Source organism: Sarcophilus harrisii, chromosome 5, assembly GCF_902635505.1.
Source record: "Sarcophilus harrisii chromosome 5, mSarHar1.11, whole genome shotgun sequence".
NCBI lineage: Eukaryota > Metazoa > Chordata > Mammalia > Dasyuromorphia > Dasyuridae > Sarcophilus > Sarcophilus harrisii.
This window is the reverse complement of record NC_045430.1, coordinates 15,685,412-15,705,823: the sequence shown is the minus strand read 5'-3', so window position 1 is coordinate 15,705,823 and position 20,412 is coordinate 15,685,412. Positions and strand designations below refer to the sequence as shown.

General features: G+C 42.5%; 1 protein-coding gene across 17 annotated transcripts in view; it reads right to left on the bottom strand.

The window, feature by feature from the left end:
• RBFOX2 (RNA binding fox-1 homolog 2) overlaps positions 1 to 20,412 on the bottom strand; it is a 290,000-nt gene that overhangs the window by 14,500 nt on the left and 255,088 nt on the right. For 10 of the 17 annotated variants that reach the window (XM_031938956.1, XM_031938952.1, XM_031938957.1 and 7 more), the window contains 5 exons: positions 19,104 to 19,157; positions 9,899 to 9,991; positions 6,818 to 6,878; positions 217 to 270; positions 1 to 96 (listed from right to left, as the gene is read on the bottom strand). In XM_031938956.1, the coding sequence (XP_031794816.1) occupies positions 1 to 96; positions 217 to 270; positions 6,818 to 6,878; positions 9,899 to 9,991; positions 19,104 to 19,157 (358 nt within the window). The remainder of the gene's footprint in view (positions 97 to 216; positions 271 to 6,817; positions 6,879 to 9,898; positions 9,992 to 19,103; positions 19,158 to 20,412) is intronic. The other 7 variants (XM_031938967.1, XM_031938954.1, XM_031938953.1 and 4 more) reach the window with 1 other exon arrangement.

Here is a 20,412-nt window from a genome sequence, read left to right as displayed (position 1 = left end):
TGATGAGCGGAATGTAAGTGTTGATCCCCCCCCTTCCCGACAGGGGCACTGCCGCATCATTGCCTAGCGAGACGTCTGCTTGAAAACTGGAGGCTGCTTTTGGGTTTCAAAGAACAAAGGAGAAAGAAGACAGAAACATGAGGAAAAATAAGCAGGTCCACAGCCAACGAACACCAATTCAGGCAAGGAACTGAAAGGGCAGAGTGGAAGCACTACCTGCATATAACTCAGGGCCATAGACCGCTCCAACCACTGGGCTCAGCTTCCAACCTGAAATGGCAAAAGGGAGAGCAATCACAACAATGCCCGCTTATGGAAGGCTTATGGCCCACCACCTCACCTGAACCCGTACAGGAAGCAGGACCATTGCAGAGACGACCCCAAGAAAGAAGTAGTGAGCAATGAGAAGGCCCAGGAGCGTGGGGAGGGAGGTTCCTGCTGCCCTGAACACTACTCTGGTTTCCGGCCTGAATCAGTGCCAGCAGCAGTGTGCCTCTTCGTTGGGGTGACCAAAGGATACTTAACCTAACTGGCTGTGCCTGCTGGGGTGCCTTCCTAAGGCTGGCCCAACAGAGCGAGCGGGCAAAGGCCCCCCCCTTAGCATGAGGAGGAAGGCGGCGGGTGCCCTGCCACCTCGCCTGCCTGCCTTCCTGCCTGCGTGTCCGACGCTCCCTCCAAACGGGGACGGCTTCATTTCAGCCAGACTTGCTGGCCCAACCACATGAAGAGCGGTAAGTGGGGTGCACTCTATGGATACTTAGACTAAAGGCTGTGATTTGCACAGCATCAATAAGGGCATTGCCCAAAGCATGATCTTGTTCAAACAAGAAGCCACTCAACCAGAAGTCTCCCCAATTTCTACTTGGACAGATTCTGGATTCCTACCCATGACATGGCAATTCAATAGATGTTCCCTAAATGCCCATCACATGCAAGTTCTTTGAAGAGTAGACACAGTCTCTGCCTTCAATGAATTTACAGTTTAATGGGAAAATAAGATACGCCCACAAAGGTGTAATAAAAAGTAGGATTGTTTCAGCAACAAAGGGGTCTGGACAAAAAATGTCCTGGAACACAGAAATCATTTCTGGGGGAGTTTGGAGCTCTAAAAAAGAGGGAATCTGGGAAGGATCGACTGAAGAAGTGTTGCTTGAGGTGGGCATCCCAACAAGAAGAGCCACTGTGTTCTCAGCATGGGGCTCAGTTTGTGCGAGTGCATGAAGATAAGACAAGTGAGCTCAAGGAAAGGGGGCACAAAGAAGACAAAAGACAACAGGAAAGGCTTGCTAGTGCTAGACAGGGAGCGCCACCTTTTTTGTGGCAGTCATTCTGGAGAAGTCTTTGGCCCTCTGATTTAGAATTGTGTTTTTAAAAACATGAAAACTGACTACAAAGGAAGCCAAATGGGTCGAAATACAGTCACTAAAATATTTTTAGAGAACTCTAACAAGTTCACAGAGCAACTGAGCTAAACTCTATTGGTCCTCAAATAGTGGGTTCAGGAGCCTGCATTCTGTCCCACCTGCAGTGAGCAGTCACGGAAGGCTTTTGAACAGCAGAGGAACAGAAATGGAGTTATGCAGGAAGATAATTTTGGCAACTGTGAAGGAAAAAGTAGAGTAGGACGGTCTCCTTGGAGGAGGCCATCAGATCAGAGAGGAGGGGGAGGCTTGAGAACTTCCTACTGGTGGGATGGAAGCAAGGATAGGAGGGGAGAGATGGGACAGGGAAGACAACTGTGGGAAGCAAGAGAGAGCCAAAGATGCGTGCAGGGCTCTAGTCCATCTTCCTGACTCAAGGATCCTCATCTTTCTCATTCTGTTTCATTTCTTAATTGAGGGGTGGAGACTTGACAACTTCTGAGGTCTCTTCCAGCAATTAGAGCATGTAATATAAGTAATATTTCCCTAAATTCTGACAGAAATTATGATGCTTTCCTGCCATTCACAAGTGTAAAATTTCCCTGAAAAACTCAAAGGGTATATACAAATTTTTGTTATATCAGAGTGTCATCACATAAATGGGCCAAACCCTGGGTTGTATAAGTTCTTTGCTTTAAAGAGACCATTCCCATGTTCTCTTTTCCTTATAGAACCACAGAGGAACACCAAAGCTAGCTTCTTTCTGGCTTCAATATCTCCTCAGCTTGAATATCAAAGACTTTTTTTCTTTCAAATGTTCCAATCCAAGTCTCAACAATGACTAGAAATCAAGAAATGCACTTACTAGGAGCCAATGGGCCCAGCAGGCTTGAGTTCTAGTTCTGCCTTTTCTACTGGGCTACTTAGGCAATCTTAACTTTCCTGGGCCTCTGCTCTCCCTTTTGGCTAAGCAGGGGGGCTGGGTGGGATAGCCTCCAAGTTCCCCCACACCTTGGAAGTGCTGATCTTGTAAGGCATAAGCTAAGGAGCTGTCATTAAGTTACCGTGGCACAATGGTCATGTCGCTGACATCCCCTGGGGATATAACTTCTCCATCCATAAAATATGAAGGCTGCACTGGCTTCAGTTAAATTAGAGAAGCATTTATGAAGCACTTAATACTGGTGGAGGGTAACGTGGAAGTCCATAAATTAGGTAGGAGAAGCAGCCCAAAAGCTCCCACCAGAGAGGAGAACAAGAAAGGCAGGTGAGCCATTCACAGAGGGAAGAGAAGACTACAGAATGGTTCCCCCAAGCTGAAGCAGTTCCAGGGAGGCTGACTTCCTATGGACACTTTATGAGAGGACAAGGACACTACGAGAGAGAGTGGATGCTTATTGTTGGGATGATGTTACTTGTGCACAAATAAGTTCGAGATAATCTGAGAAAGGAAAGACCAGAAACAATTTGGGGGAGATCAGGAAAGGTTTTCTGGAGGAGGAGGCATTTGACAGAGCCTTAAGGGAAGCTGAATATTTTAAGAAGTATTAGTAAGATATATTTCAGGCACAGAAGATGTACACAGAGCTACAGTGGAGCTGGGATATTAAAGAAATGGAGGGAATAATATAAAATTAGGCTGGCAAGAGGATTGGAAAGAGACCATGGAGAAAACAGAGTTGGGCGGACAGACTATTCTGACTTCTGTGACGCTGATTGCTTTGTAGCTAAGGACACAGAAACTCCAGAAAAGTCTGGGGAAAGCTTATGGTAACAGAAGGGACAGTGAAAGGTCTCAGAAGAGCCCTTGGAAAAAAGGCTCACCACCAAATCTCTCCCTTCCACATTAATCCTACCGTATATAGAAAACTTTAACATTCAAAATTTGTTATATACGTTATTACAATTCATCTTATTTTTTGTTAATGTACATTTTATTCCATGGCCTTGTGGGCCTGGCCACCACTATACAGAAGCACCTTACGAGTCCTACTGCTGGACTTCCATTTGTTCTCCCCTCCTATTATATTTGGAGCTCCTTGAGAGCCTTTTCTGTTTGAATCCTCAGTGTTTAGCAGAGTGCTCAAATGCTCATTTATTTATCTGACTGCAAATCAGTTTTTAAAACAGATATTGCCAAATCCTCGTTCCCCTTTTACAAATGAAGGAACTGTAGTCTGGAGAGTTAAGTGACTTGACAACAGAACTATCTTAAAATAAGCCTTTGTCATCTCATGTGTAAATTTCTAATTTAAAAAGGCATCCCAATGACTGCAGTTCCTCTGGAGATTCTTTTTCAAGAGGCTTATGTCCAGAAGCAGGCCAGTTGAAGGGTTTCAACTTTACTGACAGGTCTGAAGCTTCCCCATTTTAAATGCATATAATAAAGATGGAAGTTTATCATAAGGCTGATAGATAACAGAAATTCTGTGGATAAACAGTGACATTTATCAGGGAGCTGGCTCTTGTTTCACATCCATCTTTAAACCTCATTCCTGCTTTCCAGCCTGGGTCCTTGGGTTCCTGATTAGAGAAGCTCGATCATTTCTAGACCCAAATATTTCCTGACCATCTCAACACTATGAAACTGTGCCCCATGCTTTTCACCTGTAGTGTGGAAAATCAACATGAATATTCCTGGAAAGATTAAGGCAATGAACTACTGCATATACTACTGCGAGTACTGCTCGCCATTCTCTTCACTTACCTGACCAAAAGATATCCCTCTCCTATACGAATTGTCTGACTCATTAGGATCTAAGATCTTTGTGGGTATGATATGGACTGTCTTCAGTGCCCTTGTTAACACTGTGATATATATAAAATGCTCTAGGTTCAATTTATAGACTCATTCCTTCCTTCTCATTCTTTTTCACTCTCCCAGAGGCAGAAAGGTGAAAGGAGAGGTCAACTGAAAAAAAACCCTAGAGCAGAGACTGACTGCAGGATTGGGCTCAATCATCTTACTGTGGACCATATGGCCTGAGTCTTCAAAGGCCAAACAGGTCTTTTCAGGTTCTAGGTTCTCAGATGATTTAGGATCACTGTCCAGAAAATCTCCAACACAGATACTCTCTTTGATCCTCTACATGTGATGGAAGGAGAAGTGAATGGGGTAAACAACTTTTAGGTTAAAGCCAGGAAGGCTCATTTATCAGTCAGCTAAAAAGGAAAGGAGTCCATGAGACAACATCAGCTTTTCAGATGTACGTGATGATTAGATCACTGGGTTTTTACCGTTTTGATGCTACTAGCAGCCCATAACCCACAGATGTTAATAACCCCACGGCCATAAACCGCAACCACGGCCTCGAATGAGGGCATTGTGGCACCTGCCCTGGCTGACTCCAGCTTTAGCAAAGGTCGACCAACAAGAATTTATCAAATACACACTGTGGGCCGGCCCAGGGGGTACAATGACAAAGAGCGAAGCAGGCCCTGCCTATAAGGAGCTCCCATGCTGCTGCAGCCGTATGCGCACACACAGACACAGGCACATCACACACATGTAACCTCGTGTGTGTGGAAGGGGATGCTAGTGCTGCTTCCCGAAGGAGAGCAGGGATTCCCTGGCAGCAGGGAAGGAGCGCACTCCTGGGAGATGACAGGCCCAAGGAGAGGGGACAAGAATTGGGCTTCCATGGGAAGGATGTCTGTCTGTCTGTTTGGATGAGCACGAGAGGAGTCACTGCCTGATAAGGCTGGAAAGCCAGGATGGGACCAAATCCTCCCCCCCCCCCCCCTCCCTGCAGAGCTCAGATCTGTCCCTAGAAGGAAGGATGACCTGGAGGATGGGATGAGGGGGATGAGACCCAGGCGGCTCCTGCCATGATCTCTGGGAGGGAGCACAGGCAGAGGAAAGAGTCCAGGAGTTGGTAGGAGATGGAAGGATGATGGTACCTCTGGGAGAACAGGAACATTTTGGAGGTAAGGATGTGGTAGCAAAGAACTGGGCTCTGCTGCCCACGGGATCCTCCAGAGATGGCCCCGGGGGAACAGTTGTGGGATTGAATACGAGAGACCCTACGATCAGCAGCAGAAATAGTAACTGAAGCCTGGAGCCTATGAGGTCACCAAGAGAGAATGTAAAGGGACGGAAGAACTCTGGGGAGCAGGTGAGTGAGAGGAGTCACCATTGGCCAGGGGAAGCAAGGCTGTCCTGCTCTGGTCCAGTAGGGCCTGGACAGGGACTTGTGGATCACAGTCAGATGGAGGAGTGCTGAGGGCTTGAAGGAAGATGCTGGACACAGTGAGGAAGGGTAGAATCAGGGTCCTGGTCAGTTAGAAGAAATCAGGGTTTAAGGGCTGAGGAACAAGGAGGCCCAGATCGGGGGGTTGGAACCCCCAGTGTGAGGCCAGGAGCTGGGGCAGAGGGAGACAGCGAGCCAGGCCTAAGAGTATTTAAGAGGTTAATGCCCTTATGGTCTCCTCAGGCTCTAAATCTGTGATCTTTGGAGGTCCCAGTTCAACTCCCATTTACAGATCAGGAAACTGAGACCCAAAGAGGGGCACAGATTTGCTCAGTCTCACTGTTAAGTATCAGAATTTGAACCCAAGTTCTCTGAATACAAAGCCAAGGACCTTTCATTCACATCACGCATGGCACAGTGGCTGTTTAGCCACAACAAAAACGATTTTTTCCCCCCACAGAAAAAGTGCATGAAAGGGAGACTATATTTGTCCCTTTGGATCACACTTCACTGAAAGAAACCGTGGAGGCCTAGTGATAGAGGAGCCCAGTTTAGCCATACAAATACTTAACTGGCCACCAAATTCTACACCTGCTCTGCTGAGTGAGAAGTATTTGGGAAGGGAGGTGGCAGAGAGGAAGAAATAAGCATTTATATAGTGCCTACTATGTACCGAGAACTGTGTTGGACATTTTTTTAATCTTATCTCATTTGACCCTCAGAGCAACCCTGTAAAACAGGCACTATTATCACCCCCATTTTATGGGTGAGGAAACAAAGTGCCTAGGGATGAATTTGAACTCAGATCTTCCTGACTTTGGGCCCAGCAGCCCAGCCATTGTACCACTGGCTGTCAGGTGGTTGTTAGGTCTGATGAGCATGGAAGAGTGTATAAAGTATGCAGATGATGAGAAAGATGGGATAAATGCTTCTACTAATGGAGGAAACAAAAGCAACTAGAAGTATAAGGTGCTCACTGCATATGCTTGCCTATGTGTGTAAGAGTGTCATAAGACCATGGCACATGGATAAAGTCTGGAATAATCTTAAAGACTATATTAATAATAATAAAATAATATTATCATACCATGTAATAATAATAATAAAAATAATACTTAGTATTACTCACTAAGGTACAGTTACATGCTAAAAGGAAACACTGCAAGTCCAGCAATGGTTTAGAACTATTTGGGAGTCTATGAAAAGATCCCTTATTTGCCCAGGAAATACATGCCATCTTCCCAAATCCAAGTGGTAGACTCTTACCATTTGCATATGGTGTGACCATCTTCTTATTGGTCATTACACGTGCTGTTGCATTATTCACCTATAAATAAAAAAAGGGAAGGGGAGGGGGGAAGGAAGCAGACCATATTAGGAAAAATGAAGGTCCCTTGATCCACAGTCATAATAAAATACTTTACATAAAGAAGCAAAGAGCTCTTTATAAAAATGTAAATTAATTAGTTATAATCATAATTTTTATAATTAAAGTAGTAATAAAAGTAAATATATATCTACATTTGATATTTTAATCAAATTACTCATTAAACAAGGCCAACAAGAGTAAAATGTAGTTTCTCTAGCTCCAAATGGCATGTTTAGTATCCTTTTTTGCACCCTAACAAACGTGTGCTAATTCTCATAGGACTGACTGAAGTGGAAAAACGACTTTGAGGGAAGAATGGAAGGGTAACAGGAGAGGCCACTGTATTTTTCAAAATTCTTCATTTAAAAAGTGGCAGGTCACACGAATCACTGAAATAGACTTTCAAAAAGGACAGAAAAGTAACCTATTCAGATTTATTAGCAGGCTCTTTTCCAGTCCATCAGCAGAGGTAGAAGGCTCATTGTATACAAAACCCATTGTGATTTGAAGCTGGTTGGGAAAAATCAAGGACTTTTCATCCCTGTCAACTGATGGGGTAATTTCCAACTTTGTAAGGTCCAATAGCTAATTCGTATCATGTAATACACACAAACTATTTTCCCGATACCTACAAAATGCATGTATTTTTGTGACAGGTGAAAATTTACCGCTCACATCTCTGCTTCACAGTGCTCTCCACCCTCTTTACAGAGCTCTGTATAATTTCAAGCATTCTCAGTGCCACAGCAAGTGGGTGTTACAGAAATGGTGCTGATAAAGAAAAGATGAATGGGGTTTGGAAGCCAAGAAACTGCAGCCCGTGTCAGAATCAGCCTCAAAGCTACTGCAAGGAGGGTGAAGCCTCATCACAGAACTCAATAACTGGTTGGGTTGTCAGGTCAGAATGGATCTAGAAGCCATAAAAAGGCCTTTTTAAAGTAGAAGACAAACAAAAAAATAATAATAATAATAACTTAATTCTTTCCCTTGTGGTTATAGAGTTGAAAATCGGTGCAAGGAAAAGAGCTGAAACTACATTTACTCTAGTTTGACCCACCAAACAATATAAACATTTTACATTTAAAAAGAAAGAATGGGATACAACAATGATGAGACTTGAAGCATGCAAGTTAAAAAACACACACACAGAGATAAAAGAAAGAAAAAAAAACAATCAATTTGGGAGAGGAAGGGGAAAGGAGGGAAGAATGGGTCTCACAGACAACCACTAAGATGGCGCAAGAGCCTGAAATCAGCTGCTACAGCAGAGGGCAGCACAAGCACTTAAAGGAAAAATGGCCAAAACCCATCAGAGACCACCAGTCAGCAAAGGGAGACCAACAGCGGCATGGGAGGGCAGGGCAGAGGAGGGGAGGAGGTGAGGAAGGAAAAAGAGAGAGGGGGAGGAGAAAGAGGGCAGCCAGGAGATAGAGGGAGAAGTGGAGGCAAGACAGGAGAGGGAGAGGAAAGAAAACAGAAAAAGAATGGATAGAGAGGGAGGAAGATGGAGGAGAAAGAAGAGAAGCAGAGAGAGGAGAGTGGATGGAGCCCAAGAAAAGGCAGGAGAGAACACAGAAGGGGGCGAAGGGGGGGAGAAAGGCAAGGAGCCGAGGGCTCCAGAGAAGACAAGAAGGCAGGAGAGGAACCAAAGAACACACTCAGAGCCACATTCGGAAGGCTTGGAAGAGAGCGAGAATAGGGGAGGGGGGGAGGGTGCATTAATAAAACCAGCCAAACTGGAGTTCAGTAACTCTGAGTAAGATGTGCAGGGAAAAATCACCATGAAGTCAGTAATCAAACAGCTCAGACTGCTACAAAACGATATGGACATCCAAAATCCAGGCGGCATTACTCAACAGCATTGAAAATAAAAGGGGGAAAGGGAAAAGGAGGGGGGAAACAACAAGTCAAATCACATTTTGTAGTGTTAATGTGAGATGGCAGATGGATTTTTCTTTCTTATTTAATTGTTTTGTAATTAAATTTGTTTTTTTTTTTTAAGCTTCTTCTCTAGCGCTTTTATTTCACTTACCGCCAACTCGTACCATCGCCAGCTTTGTGTATAGTTACCATGGAAAGAGTGAGTCAAGTGAAGGGCCCTAAACGCTAAACCATTGAAAAAGGAAATAAAAAAAAAAAAGCAAAATATGCAGACATCTTACTCAAAACAGCGGCTTTTATATTTAATACTTTTTTTTTTTCCTTTTTAGAGGCGGGCAGAGGAGAAGGGGCCAGTTAACCTTCACCATGGTGTAAAAGAAAAGCTAGTGAGCACCAGGTGGTGGCCTGGATCACAACAGTCCTTTATGAGCTGGCCCCAGCCAAATCTTAGATTGCAGGGTTTTATGGTAATAATTTTCAGAACTGTTGAAATCTGATTTTTTTTTTTTTTAGCAGACCGGTGAAGTATTTTTTAGAAGCCCATTGTGAGCTTGGTCCCTCTTCCCTTCACCATACCCTGCCCCCCACCCCCCAATCAAACTCTATCAAAAACAATCTCCTCCCCCTTTCTAGCACCTCACACTCATATGGAGGAGAACTGGCCTCTAAAGAGAGAGAGGATACTGGCTGGCACCCTGCTTCATTCTAGGACACAGAGTTAGAAACTGGATAGTCTTTTTTTTTTCTAGTTAGTTTTTTTTCAGGTCTGATTATCAGAAATTCGGAGCCTCGCAAACTGAAGCAAAGGAAAATCAAGACAGCAGAAGGGTGAAAATTTTGGAGAAGGGGGGAAAAGAAACAAACAAAAAAAAATCAAAACTTTAAACTCAAAATCCCCAAACAACCAAAAACTTTGGGAGGTGTAGGGGTGTCACTTTTATACATGTCAGTGCAGGAAGGTGATAGACATAGAGACACAAACACACACACGCACACACACACGAGACAGGGTTCCAAATGTGAAATAAGGGAGGCAAGACACAAAAAAAGAAATAAAAAGAATAGAAAGAAGAAATTGAATTATTGAAGACATGCACCTCGATTTTACGGCCCTCTACCACGGTGCCGTGTAATTTCTCCCTGGCCCTGTCTGCATCAGCACTATTCTCGAAAGTTACGAACCCGAATCCCTGCATGCAGCGGGAGAAGGGGGGAAAACATGCACATCGTTATATTGAAGTACTGATCTCTAGGTAAATAGAGAAAAAATATCACAGTATGAAATCGACATCAGCACAACTCAGCAATACTCTCCTAGAGTCACATCTTCGGTTCATGCATGTTTCATAAAAGGAAATTAAATCCAATAAAAGAATAAAGAATTATAATCAGAACAATAGTAATAATAATAATAATAATATAAATAACAGTAATAATAAAATAAAACATAAAGCAATTGAGGCCAGACCAAAATGAAGGTATAAAGTTACTCGGATCCTACCATTAAAAGGTAATTTACAATGAGAAACTATCATGGGGCCAGCAAGGCTGTTTATTCGAAACTTCTTTCTCACTTCTTTGATGCCCAACATTTCAATCTTCGTAAGGGAATAACTTTAGAACTAGAAAAATTACAACTGCAAAGGCCTCCTAATGTCTCAGGTCCTTTCTTGGCCTAGAGGTTCCCTGATCAAATTCATACAGCCTTTGTCGTGCGCCGTCCTCTCCTCTGAGTTGATCTCTGACATGCTCCTAACAGGAATCATTTTCTCCTTCTCCACAAAAATATAGAATCACATCTTGAAGAGGGATTCCCTGGATGGCAGAGACAGCCCAGAAAGAGAAGGGCCACCTTTTCAGGGAAGCACAGCCCGAGTGCAGCTGCATTTGAGCCACAGACTGGGGTCTTCCTGAAAACTCATGCATTTAAATGGCAGAAGAGAAGGTGCCTGGGCTGCGAACTTGGGACTCACTGTCAAACTTACCGGCACGGTTCCAGAAATAAATGAAAACAAGTTAAAGACGATGGAGAGATGAAATGGGTTTGTGGTACCAGAGGAGGATCTGCAAAAGCAAGGCTGAGGCCATGGCCATGCATCTCCAGGAGCCCCACTGGTAGATGGGCAGGTGAAAACGAACGAGCTTGCTGCCACAACCCAGGTCCACCCTGTGGATTCCCTTCCCTGGCAGGGCTGCTCCCGTGCTGTGAGCCATTTCTCCATACAGATGGGAAGGGGGCGGAACATCGGCATCCAAGATGGCCTCAGCGGTGCCACTGGCCACAGCAGACGGCAAGTGACTGGTCAGCCTCAGGTCGGCGCTGCTTTCTTTGGACATCCTGGTCCTTCTCTCTCCTCCCGGGTGCTGCAAGGGCCTCCAAACGTTATTGGGGTCCAGTCAGCCCACCTCTCCTACAATGGGAGAGTCTCAGGATTTCCCAATGAAAGCTTTCATGTGGCACCCACAGCCACATCCTCCTCTCCAGCATTCTCTTGTCAGTTCTTGGGAGGTGAGCTACAAATTTACTGAAACGGTCAGCAGTGGACAGAAGTAACCAGATTCCTCCTAGGAATGATACGCCATTCTGGGCATGGAGGGAGACTCCTTTTTTAGGTGCATGCAGCTACTATATAAAGTCCTCTTTTTTACTGGACGATCCCCCGTCACAAAGAACCCTTAGAATTAAGAAACCAACTCGATTCAGAGAGGACCACAAAGCAATGGGACCAGCAGAGTTACAGAGAGAGTGGCGGGGCTCAGGACTCTTTGGAGGTGAGTTTGTAAACTAGGATAGAATTTCAAAGGCAAATTCCCACCCCAAAGTGTGTCAGGGCAATTCACAAGTGAATCAGCCTGTTATCAGACAGTTATCTGAACAAGCTTTTACCACAGAAAAGAAGAGCCAGATTAATTATCACCACAGTGGCTACTATCTTGGGAATAAAGAACCTTCCAATGGGACTTAAACTTTGAGGAAAGCCACTCACTCACAATGGGGAGGTTCTTCCAGCACTTGTAAAGGTCGCATTTGTGTCTGTTTCCATAATGCCATAATCTTCTTGTCATCATCTACCACAGAACAAAATGTGTCTCAAGGAAGTATTCAATAACTAATTATTTATAACAATAAGAACCAAAATTCTTCCAAAAAGTATCAATCAGGAGCGGGAGCACCTAGAGCTATGGCAGTGGGGTGCCAACCCTGATAGGCCACACTGGCTGCTCAAGCCTTGCCTTTTGCCAGAGATCAGAGAGGTTCATCCCAGGGCTGGCCTGGGAATGAAAGACCTTTTGGTCACCATTCACCAAGTCCTGTGGGAGCTGTGACCCACGCTGTGGAGAACAACTGCAGTGACATGGTCGGAGAAGCGAAGGAGGAAGCAAGGTCCTTTTCAGACTCTCATAGAGGACTATCATTCTGACTATCATTTGGAGGGAGAAGCCACAGGTACAAGTTAAAATAAACACAGCTACACAGTCAGCAGGAGTGGGAGCCAGGGCAAAAATCCATTTCGCTGAAAGCCTCCTTGCCTCTTCAGTCATTAGGCTACTTTTTTCTATCTTGGGGCTCCTGAAAGCCCACTTTTCTATAATCTTTCTTCTGTTCCACAGCCTCTGTGAGATTGCACATGCCCCCAAAAGAAGGAATGGTGGGGCCACAAATTAAATTCTGACAATGGTCAAAAAACACTGGAAATTTAATAGTCAGCAAGTATAAAATACTAACATCTCCGTTTGCTTGCTTAACATCTACACAATAATGATCTCATACTCTAAAGCTGGAGTCCAGCTTAAAAATGCTTCATGAACAGAAGCATCTGTATCGTGCAGAAAATACAAAGAAAACTCCGTTTTATTAGGTTCTGGGCTTTCAAAGACAAACTCCTTTATGTTTATTTATGTAAAGAAATCATCTTAACTGATACCAAAACTACAGATAGTTTGGGGGCGTGGCGGGGAGAGAGAAGAGAAGCCTCTTTGTTCTAATGGGAACTCCTGAAATGAAGAAAGATTTCAGCATTCTGAGTGAAGCAAGGAGGGCTGAGAATGGCGCACTTAAAAAAGGAACAGTGCTTGTCCAGGACAAGAAAGAAAGGGATAATCATTCATTTGGTACACTATGTAGTTGCTGGTAGCTTAGAAAGTTAAAAACTTTGAAACATGAAGTTATAGCAAATTATTTTTAAACCTTTATTTTCTTTTTAGAAATATAATTTGCATGCAAAAAGGCACTGCTGATTGCTGACTTTGCAGACAATTAGTTGGGTCCCATGGCCAAGAAATTGATATTTTAAAAACTGAGAATAGCTTCAACTCATATTAAAAAACAAATCAAGGCTAGATGACCTCTAAGGTGTTCCCAGTCCTGCCAATCAACGATTCTATGAAATATGAATCAATTAGACTAAGTGAGTAAAATTCCAAACAGCAGATGAAAGACTTTCTACAAAGAATCAGAGAGCACTTGGTATCGAAACTCTATTTAAAGAAATGAAATTTTTCTTCCCTCAAATATTCTGAAGTAACAACATTTGTCCTAAGGATAGTTTCCCAGTTTCTTGATTAGCCACAAAATATTACAATGGAAGATCTAACCACTAAGAAAAAAAAAATGCATTTTTACAAGACTGAGAGGTTCTGCATGCTTCCGTATCTTATTGGTCATTATTGCTGTCGTTAACTTAGGTCTCCTACAGAAGGTTCTTAATTGTCAGTTATATAGCTTGTAGTCATTTTTGCCCCTTGTTCTGGCACCATTTCCAATTAAGGGTGCTTGGGGAACCGAGTAACTGTCACCTTTTTAGTCTGGCCTCCGACTCTGCAATAAATAACAAGCAACAGGATGAGCAGTGTAAAAAGAAAAAAAAATGTAGATAAATATATCGAGATAATCTTTGAATGTTTCCATCTCTGAAGAATGAGAAAGAAAATTTACCATGTAACTTTTAAGGGAGAAATCAAAAGCAGACGGTTCTCCTGGGTATGGCCAGAACACAGAAATTAAAAAATATAAAATAAATAAAATAAACAAAAATCAAACCAAAGTAAACAAAAAGCCCCAAACCCAGAAAAGTGAAAACAAAAGGAAAGTAAACGAAGCCCTCTAAAAATCCATGCATTGTTAACTCTTAGTTTTAAGCATAGTGAAAAAATATTTGCCTTTACAGCGTTATTTATCCCAAGATGCCAAATACCAACCAAGCCTTATTTGCTATTACATTCCAAAATCCATCTTGCACATATTTCAAAATAAATTCCTTTTGTGGTCAATCAAGGCTCAAAGCCCCGGGGACATAGCCAGGCAAGCCCAGCACCAGTGTGTCTTGCATCTGAGGCTTGGGGGTCCGAGGCTACTGCAGCCTTCTCCCTGTGACCTTGGGAAGAACACACCTGAGATAAGTGATGAGTATATACTAGCTGAAGTGGGCCTGGCTCAAGATCACAACAGGAGCTATTTTACTCCATGTTGGGCTCTATGGGGTTTGTGCCACCTGAAGCTTCCCCATTTTCAGTGTGATTTTTCAGTCAGCTTTGAATCTATCAAGGGTGGGAATTGAGTCATCTTCCAGATTCCCAGAGACAAGGACACCAACAATGCTTCAAGTGTTCCAAACATTAATTTTAAAAAACTGGGAAGAATACTTAGAATTTTATATTTCTTCACAGACAATGTGATTATCCAATATTGTGTACATTGTTTTAGATGCAATACTCTCATTTCTTCCTGATGGTGATGAGAGAAGGGAATTATTCTAAGAACATTATAAGCTATCCTATGTCAGGTGGCAAGCCAATATGTTCTAATATTTTAGTTACTTTATTTTTCTGGAAGGATGAATTAACCCCATTTATATATGGAGTTTTTAGAGGATCACTAACTGGTTGGAATGTATCCAGGAGGTAGAGTAGATTGGTGAGAGGCTAGGAAGCTGCTACTGAGGAACTGGGGCTATGGAGCTGGGGAAGAGATAGACTTAACTATCTGAAGGTAATGGTGTAGAAATGTGACTGTAGAGGCCAGAATCAGAACAAATGGACAATAGTGACAGAGGGGCAACTTTTAGCTCAAAATAAGGAGCAACTTTCTAATAATTAACAGTGTCCAATAAAATCAAATGCCTTGAAAAGTGTCAAGCTCTCCTTTTTTAGAGAGGGGCAAACAGAATCTAGAAAGGAGGCTGGACAGACTTACACTGGGGGTAGGACCTTGAGCCGGTCAATCCCTTAAATCCTTTTCAATTTTAAGGCTTTTTTCCCCCTCCGAAAAAAATTGTGGAGTAACCTCTAAAATGATTTTCTCACTTGTGTAATATTTCAGTTAGACTTTAAAGGATATCTCTCTCCCAATAATGCCAGGGTCAATTTAAAAAAAAAAAAACAAACAAATACTTCAACATACAGAGATAAATATCCAGTCATGTTCCTTATTCCATCTGTGAGGCTTTTATCAGGGAAAACAATTCATGTATAATTTCTCATCATAGTTTTAATGTTATGTTTTCAAAAAGATGAAAGGATATTCTACCCTTATTTTACTTAGTCTGAGAAAATTAGACAGTGAATTTATTTCTTTTGGGGGGGGGAGGGAAGTTAAAGGAAGTGATGAGGTAAAGATATAAAATGATAGGGCAAGAGAATTAACAAGCCATCTAAAAAAAATCTGGATAAAAAATTTAGAACTTTCAAAGCAAAATGAGGAAAAAAACCCAGTTTCCTTAAAAACAATCAAAAATGCCCCATATGAGGGAAAACAGTCACTCTTTATAGGCAACTTGAAAAAATAGAAATTAGTACACAGGAGGCTGCATACCATTGCTCTGTGCTTTCAAAGGGATTAGCAGCTGGCAGCCTTAGAGACGCGGGAGGGGGACAGGGACAAGAAAGAGAAGATTTAGGTGAAAACAATCCTGGTCTGCTCCTTGCTACCTGTGTGACTCTGAGCAAGTCCAATCACTTCTCTGGACCTCAATTTCCTCATCTATAAAATATGGAAGCTGGACAAGATGGTCCCGAAGAGAGCCTTTGAAACAAACAGTGCCCAATAATATTGTTTTTAAAAACCCTAGAATTTTGTGAATTGAAGATTTCAGGACAGGACAAAGAGGTCTCTCCAAGATTTGGTGCAGTTCCTACCTGTTCAGTGCACACAGTTTTACAGATACTCTGGCTCAGTAGGACCTCATGACTAATTTTCCTGTTCCCACTGCAGGAGGATCAGGATGGTCATTTTCTAAATATAAACACTCCTGCAGAATGAGTGACTGGTTTATACAACAGGTCATTCCTGGGAGAAGTTGTCTTTCTTTCAGGCTCTCCAAAACCACATGCTCACCTTATATACGAGCCCTCACTAAGTTGAATGTGTTACCAACATATACAGAAGTGCTTAGTGTCATGGGGAATTCAGCTCAATCACTGAGAGAAAAGACTCATCAGCTTATCTCAGGTGATCCCTAAAGACAAGACTCTAGTGTTTGGCTATTTCAGTTTACCTCCATCACCCTCCTCAGAGCAATCTCAGGGGCTCATTTCAGCCAAGAACTTTGGACAGAGTCAAGAATGTACAAAGAGCCACAGCCCGAACCCATGGATGGATTTCCCATCAGTGCTGGAAGGCAGATCCAGGGCTATTTCAGGGCTGAATGCTATGCTTTAAAAACATTTTCCCCCAACATAAGGTATATCTTTTAGGAACTCAGGGAGAAGAAAGGGGCAGTGAGGAACACAAGACAAAGCTGACAGCAGCAGCACTTGGTTTTAGACTCCTCCAAAAAGAGAGAGAGAGAGAAAAAGAAGGCTTCTATCATGAGTTTAGAAAGAAAGTTACAGGGCAGCAGAAATTCCATCAGGTGAATTTACCATGTTTTGGTGGAGTGAACACCCCAGAAGTGAGAAAAAGAAGCCGTAAGAAAGATTCATTTCCTTTGCTTCACCAGAATTTCATTAACTTATTTTCCCACTAAGGAGCAGGTCCTCAGTGCCCAGAGCACCTACATCCCATGAAATCACATTGGGCTTCCAAAGGTTTCCAGACTTTAGCATCATGAAGCAAGTACTTAAAGCCAAAACCCAGTCGGGCCGCTCCTTTGGGCGCAGCTCTGCAGCCGGTGCTCATCCCGGACGTGGCTGCTCCCCTCCCCTCGGAGCCTGGGCCATCAGTCTGGTACCTGCTTGTTGCGGAGACATCGACAACAAGCAATGGGCACCTGTGCCCCAGAGGAGCAGAGGTTCAGCGTGCAGAGACCTCTGATTCACATCCCCTTTAAAAATACTTACCAAGGATATTCCTGGGGAAAATTCTGTAGGGCTAGCAGCAGCCAATCTTTTTTTGTGTGTTTTAACTGAAAACTGGAAGCCTGGAGCATAATTACCTTCTTACACAGTTAAAACAAAAGCTGACATTCACAATTCAATACTCTTAAAAGACATGCCACTTGAAGTCCTCAGGGCTGAAGTTTCTCATCAAGGAGGCAAAGGTGTATGTGCTTTGGGGAGTGCTTTAAACTGCCTGGCCTGTGGCTAATTACAGAAGCAGAAGTTCTCAAATAGGGGTGGTCGTGGGTATAAATGTAGAGGGCACAAGAAAGGGGGGAGGGGTGGGAGGACACACACACAGGATTTTAGGCAAAACTATCCTGGGTATAGGTTGAAACTGCATCAAGAACCATGCAGATGGGGACAGGGAAAAGAAGGTAAATGAACTCACTCCTCGGATGACACTCCAACTGGCCTTCTTTTTCTTTTCTGATCACCTTCTGAAGTGATGACATTTGGCTGCAGCCAAATACTCTTGCCAAATTTGAGCAGAAATGACTGAATGAAAATTAGGTCAACAAGTAGAGCCTGGACTAGTGTTGGCAAGGCTGGTGAGTGACAATGGTGTGTGTCATATGGTAGGGATGGACACATTTTCAAATCATTCTTTATAAATGTCCTATTTTTTATGCTAGAAAATTCTGTCTTCCATGGTACAGTATTTATTTTGGAATAAGGGGATTTGCATGTATTACAGTGACAGAGCATCATAGTGTATGCCCCAGGAGGAAGGAGCAGAGCATAATGTTCAAGTGAACTGGGGGGAAGGTACATGTTTCATGCCTGGCTTAAGGAATATGCACAAAGTGCTTTGTGCTTCAGCTCTGCTAATGGATTTTTAGGTACGTACGTCAAGACAAATGAAGAGAGCAAAGTAAAATTTAGCAATTTAGCCATGGCCGAGTGGGAGTTATTTAATTTGCCAATAGGAAAAACATTTGCAAAATTAACAAATCTGTTTCTTAAAAATTTGCTCATAACACTTATCTGATACGCTTATAAACTTATCCACTCATAATTTTTCCTTTCATTTTTCTAAGTGCATAGATTTTCTTAATCACACAAGTCAGGTATAGAGGATGCTAAATAAGTTAGTGGAATACAGGAAACAATTACTGTAATTAATGTATTAAATTTAGCATGGGTGAAGTCAAACATTCCTTGCCTATTTTGTTGTAGGTCTGATATTAAATTTCCTTGGAAGGAGTCAAATCTATTGTTAACCCTGCACTGTGAATTTTGATGAAAAACCATCACCAGTTTTTGCCTTTGGGAAAAGAGGGACATTTATCGAGGGGCCTCCTGGTGGCCAAAACCTTATTCTATGATATCTAAAAGATGGAAAAAAATCAGTTCCTGGTGAAAATTTGGGCTGCTGAGGTTTGCTTTAATTGAGGCCATGAAAACCTGCTTTTGTTATGTTTAGAGGGCAGCTAAGATTGCTTTAAAAAGGGGATCAATTCCCTAAGTTCAGTATTAAATGGATTCCAAAGCCTTGACTGCAGGTCTCATCTGAAGGCCAGAGTGAAGGCCGAGGGGTGACTGACCCCAACTTTCCAATGTCAATGGAGGATGAGCAAGAGCAGGCGTTACTGGGTCTGTTGCCACAGCAAACTGGAAAGACCATTCGGGGCCCTCACTGACAAAATAATGGCATAAAAAGGGAAGAGGGGTTTCTAAAAGGCCAATGGAAGAGTCTCTGCTTCCAATCCTCTTCTTAAAGAGAAGCTTAAGAGACACGTGCACAAAGGATGATTCTCTCCTACTTCTCACTGACTTCCCTGCATGCTAGAGAGGAAAACTCCAGTCTGGTGCTTTTGTAACTTGGGACATTTGCCCTGAACTATTCAGGCTTTAGAGACTTATTGTCAAGTTCAGGAAAGAGCTTGTGCATTTTTCAAATATAGATATGTTCCTACTGATCACTGAAGAGTAACTGAATTACTATAACAACTCAAGGGCCATGAACATTGAAACAGGACTTACCTTGGAGCCACGTTCATTAAAGATTATTTCTACATCAAGGATTTTGCCAAACTGCTGCAGAGATTGAAAAAAAAAAACAAAAAACAAAAAACATTTATTCCCGAACATTTAACTTGAAAGTATTCCTCTTTCAATTCAGGAAAAAGAAATTTAATTTTCAAAATTTAACGTTTACATTTTTACTTCTTTTTTTCCTGAGGCAACTGAGGTAAGTGACTTGCCCAGGGTCACACAACCAGGAAGCATTAAGTGCCTGAGACCAGATTTGAACTCAGGTCCTTCTGACTTCCAGGGCTGATGCTCTATCCACTGCATCACCTAGCTACCCCCCATTTTTGCTGCTTCTTAACCTATTTTCTTTCCTCCCTTCCCCAAATCATCTTCGACTTTTTTAAATTAATGCCAAGAATTTTGGGGGAATATTCTTCTTATAAATCATTAATGCCAAAAATGATCATGGAGTACCAGCAGTGGATTAAGGCAGTTAAAGAAATACAAAGAATAAAATACATTCTCTGCCTTCCTGGCCCCATCCAATAAATCAGGCATGAAAAAACAAACTTGACTACTATCAATAAGGGTCATATTGCACCAAGGACTCTAAAAGAACCTATTAAATTCTGTTCTTGTTTTCAGTCTTGAGAGCATTAATAATCCTGAGTGGGAGGTGGGGAGAGGAGAGGGGAAGCAATCAGGGTTATCAGGGTCACACAGCTAGTAACATCTGACTCCAGGTCCTCCTGATTCTCTATCTATCGTATCACTACGGTGTCCTTAAGTCTTTAATTTCCTCAACAAAGTTGCATCACGTAAGAACACTATGCATTATTTTTCTGAGAAGTGATCCATCTAGATGTAGGAAGTTCTTCCAGGCCACAGCAGTAAGTTGGACAGCCCAAGATGACACACTGAGTTTAACTTTGTTATCAGAGATTAAAATCTGAGACTGGCTGCTTCCTCAGGCCTTCTGGAAAAGCCTATTTTTAAAGGGTTCTTCCAATCACACAGAGATGATTACCTTTTTTTTTTTTTTTAAACCCTTTTGTGTAAGGAACAAATCTCACTTAGCAAAAATTAATTCTTAAAAGAAAGTTTTGGATAAGTTCTTAGTAATAACTTTTAGATATTTATCATATAGAAAAATGAAGTTGGGATACAAAGATATACCAATCTCTCAGAAACCACACAAATGGTTAAAAGGTCACATTCAAAACCTAGTTTGTACTACTGGGGAATCCTGTGTTAATTAATGCATTTAATCAATGATTTGGATGAATGGATTGATGGAGTGCTCATGGATCTTCAGGCA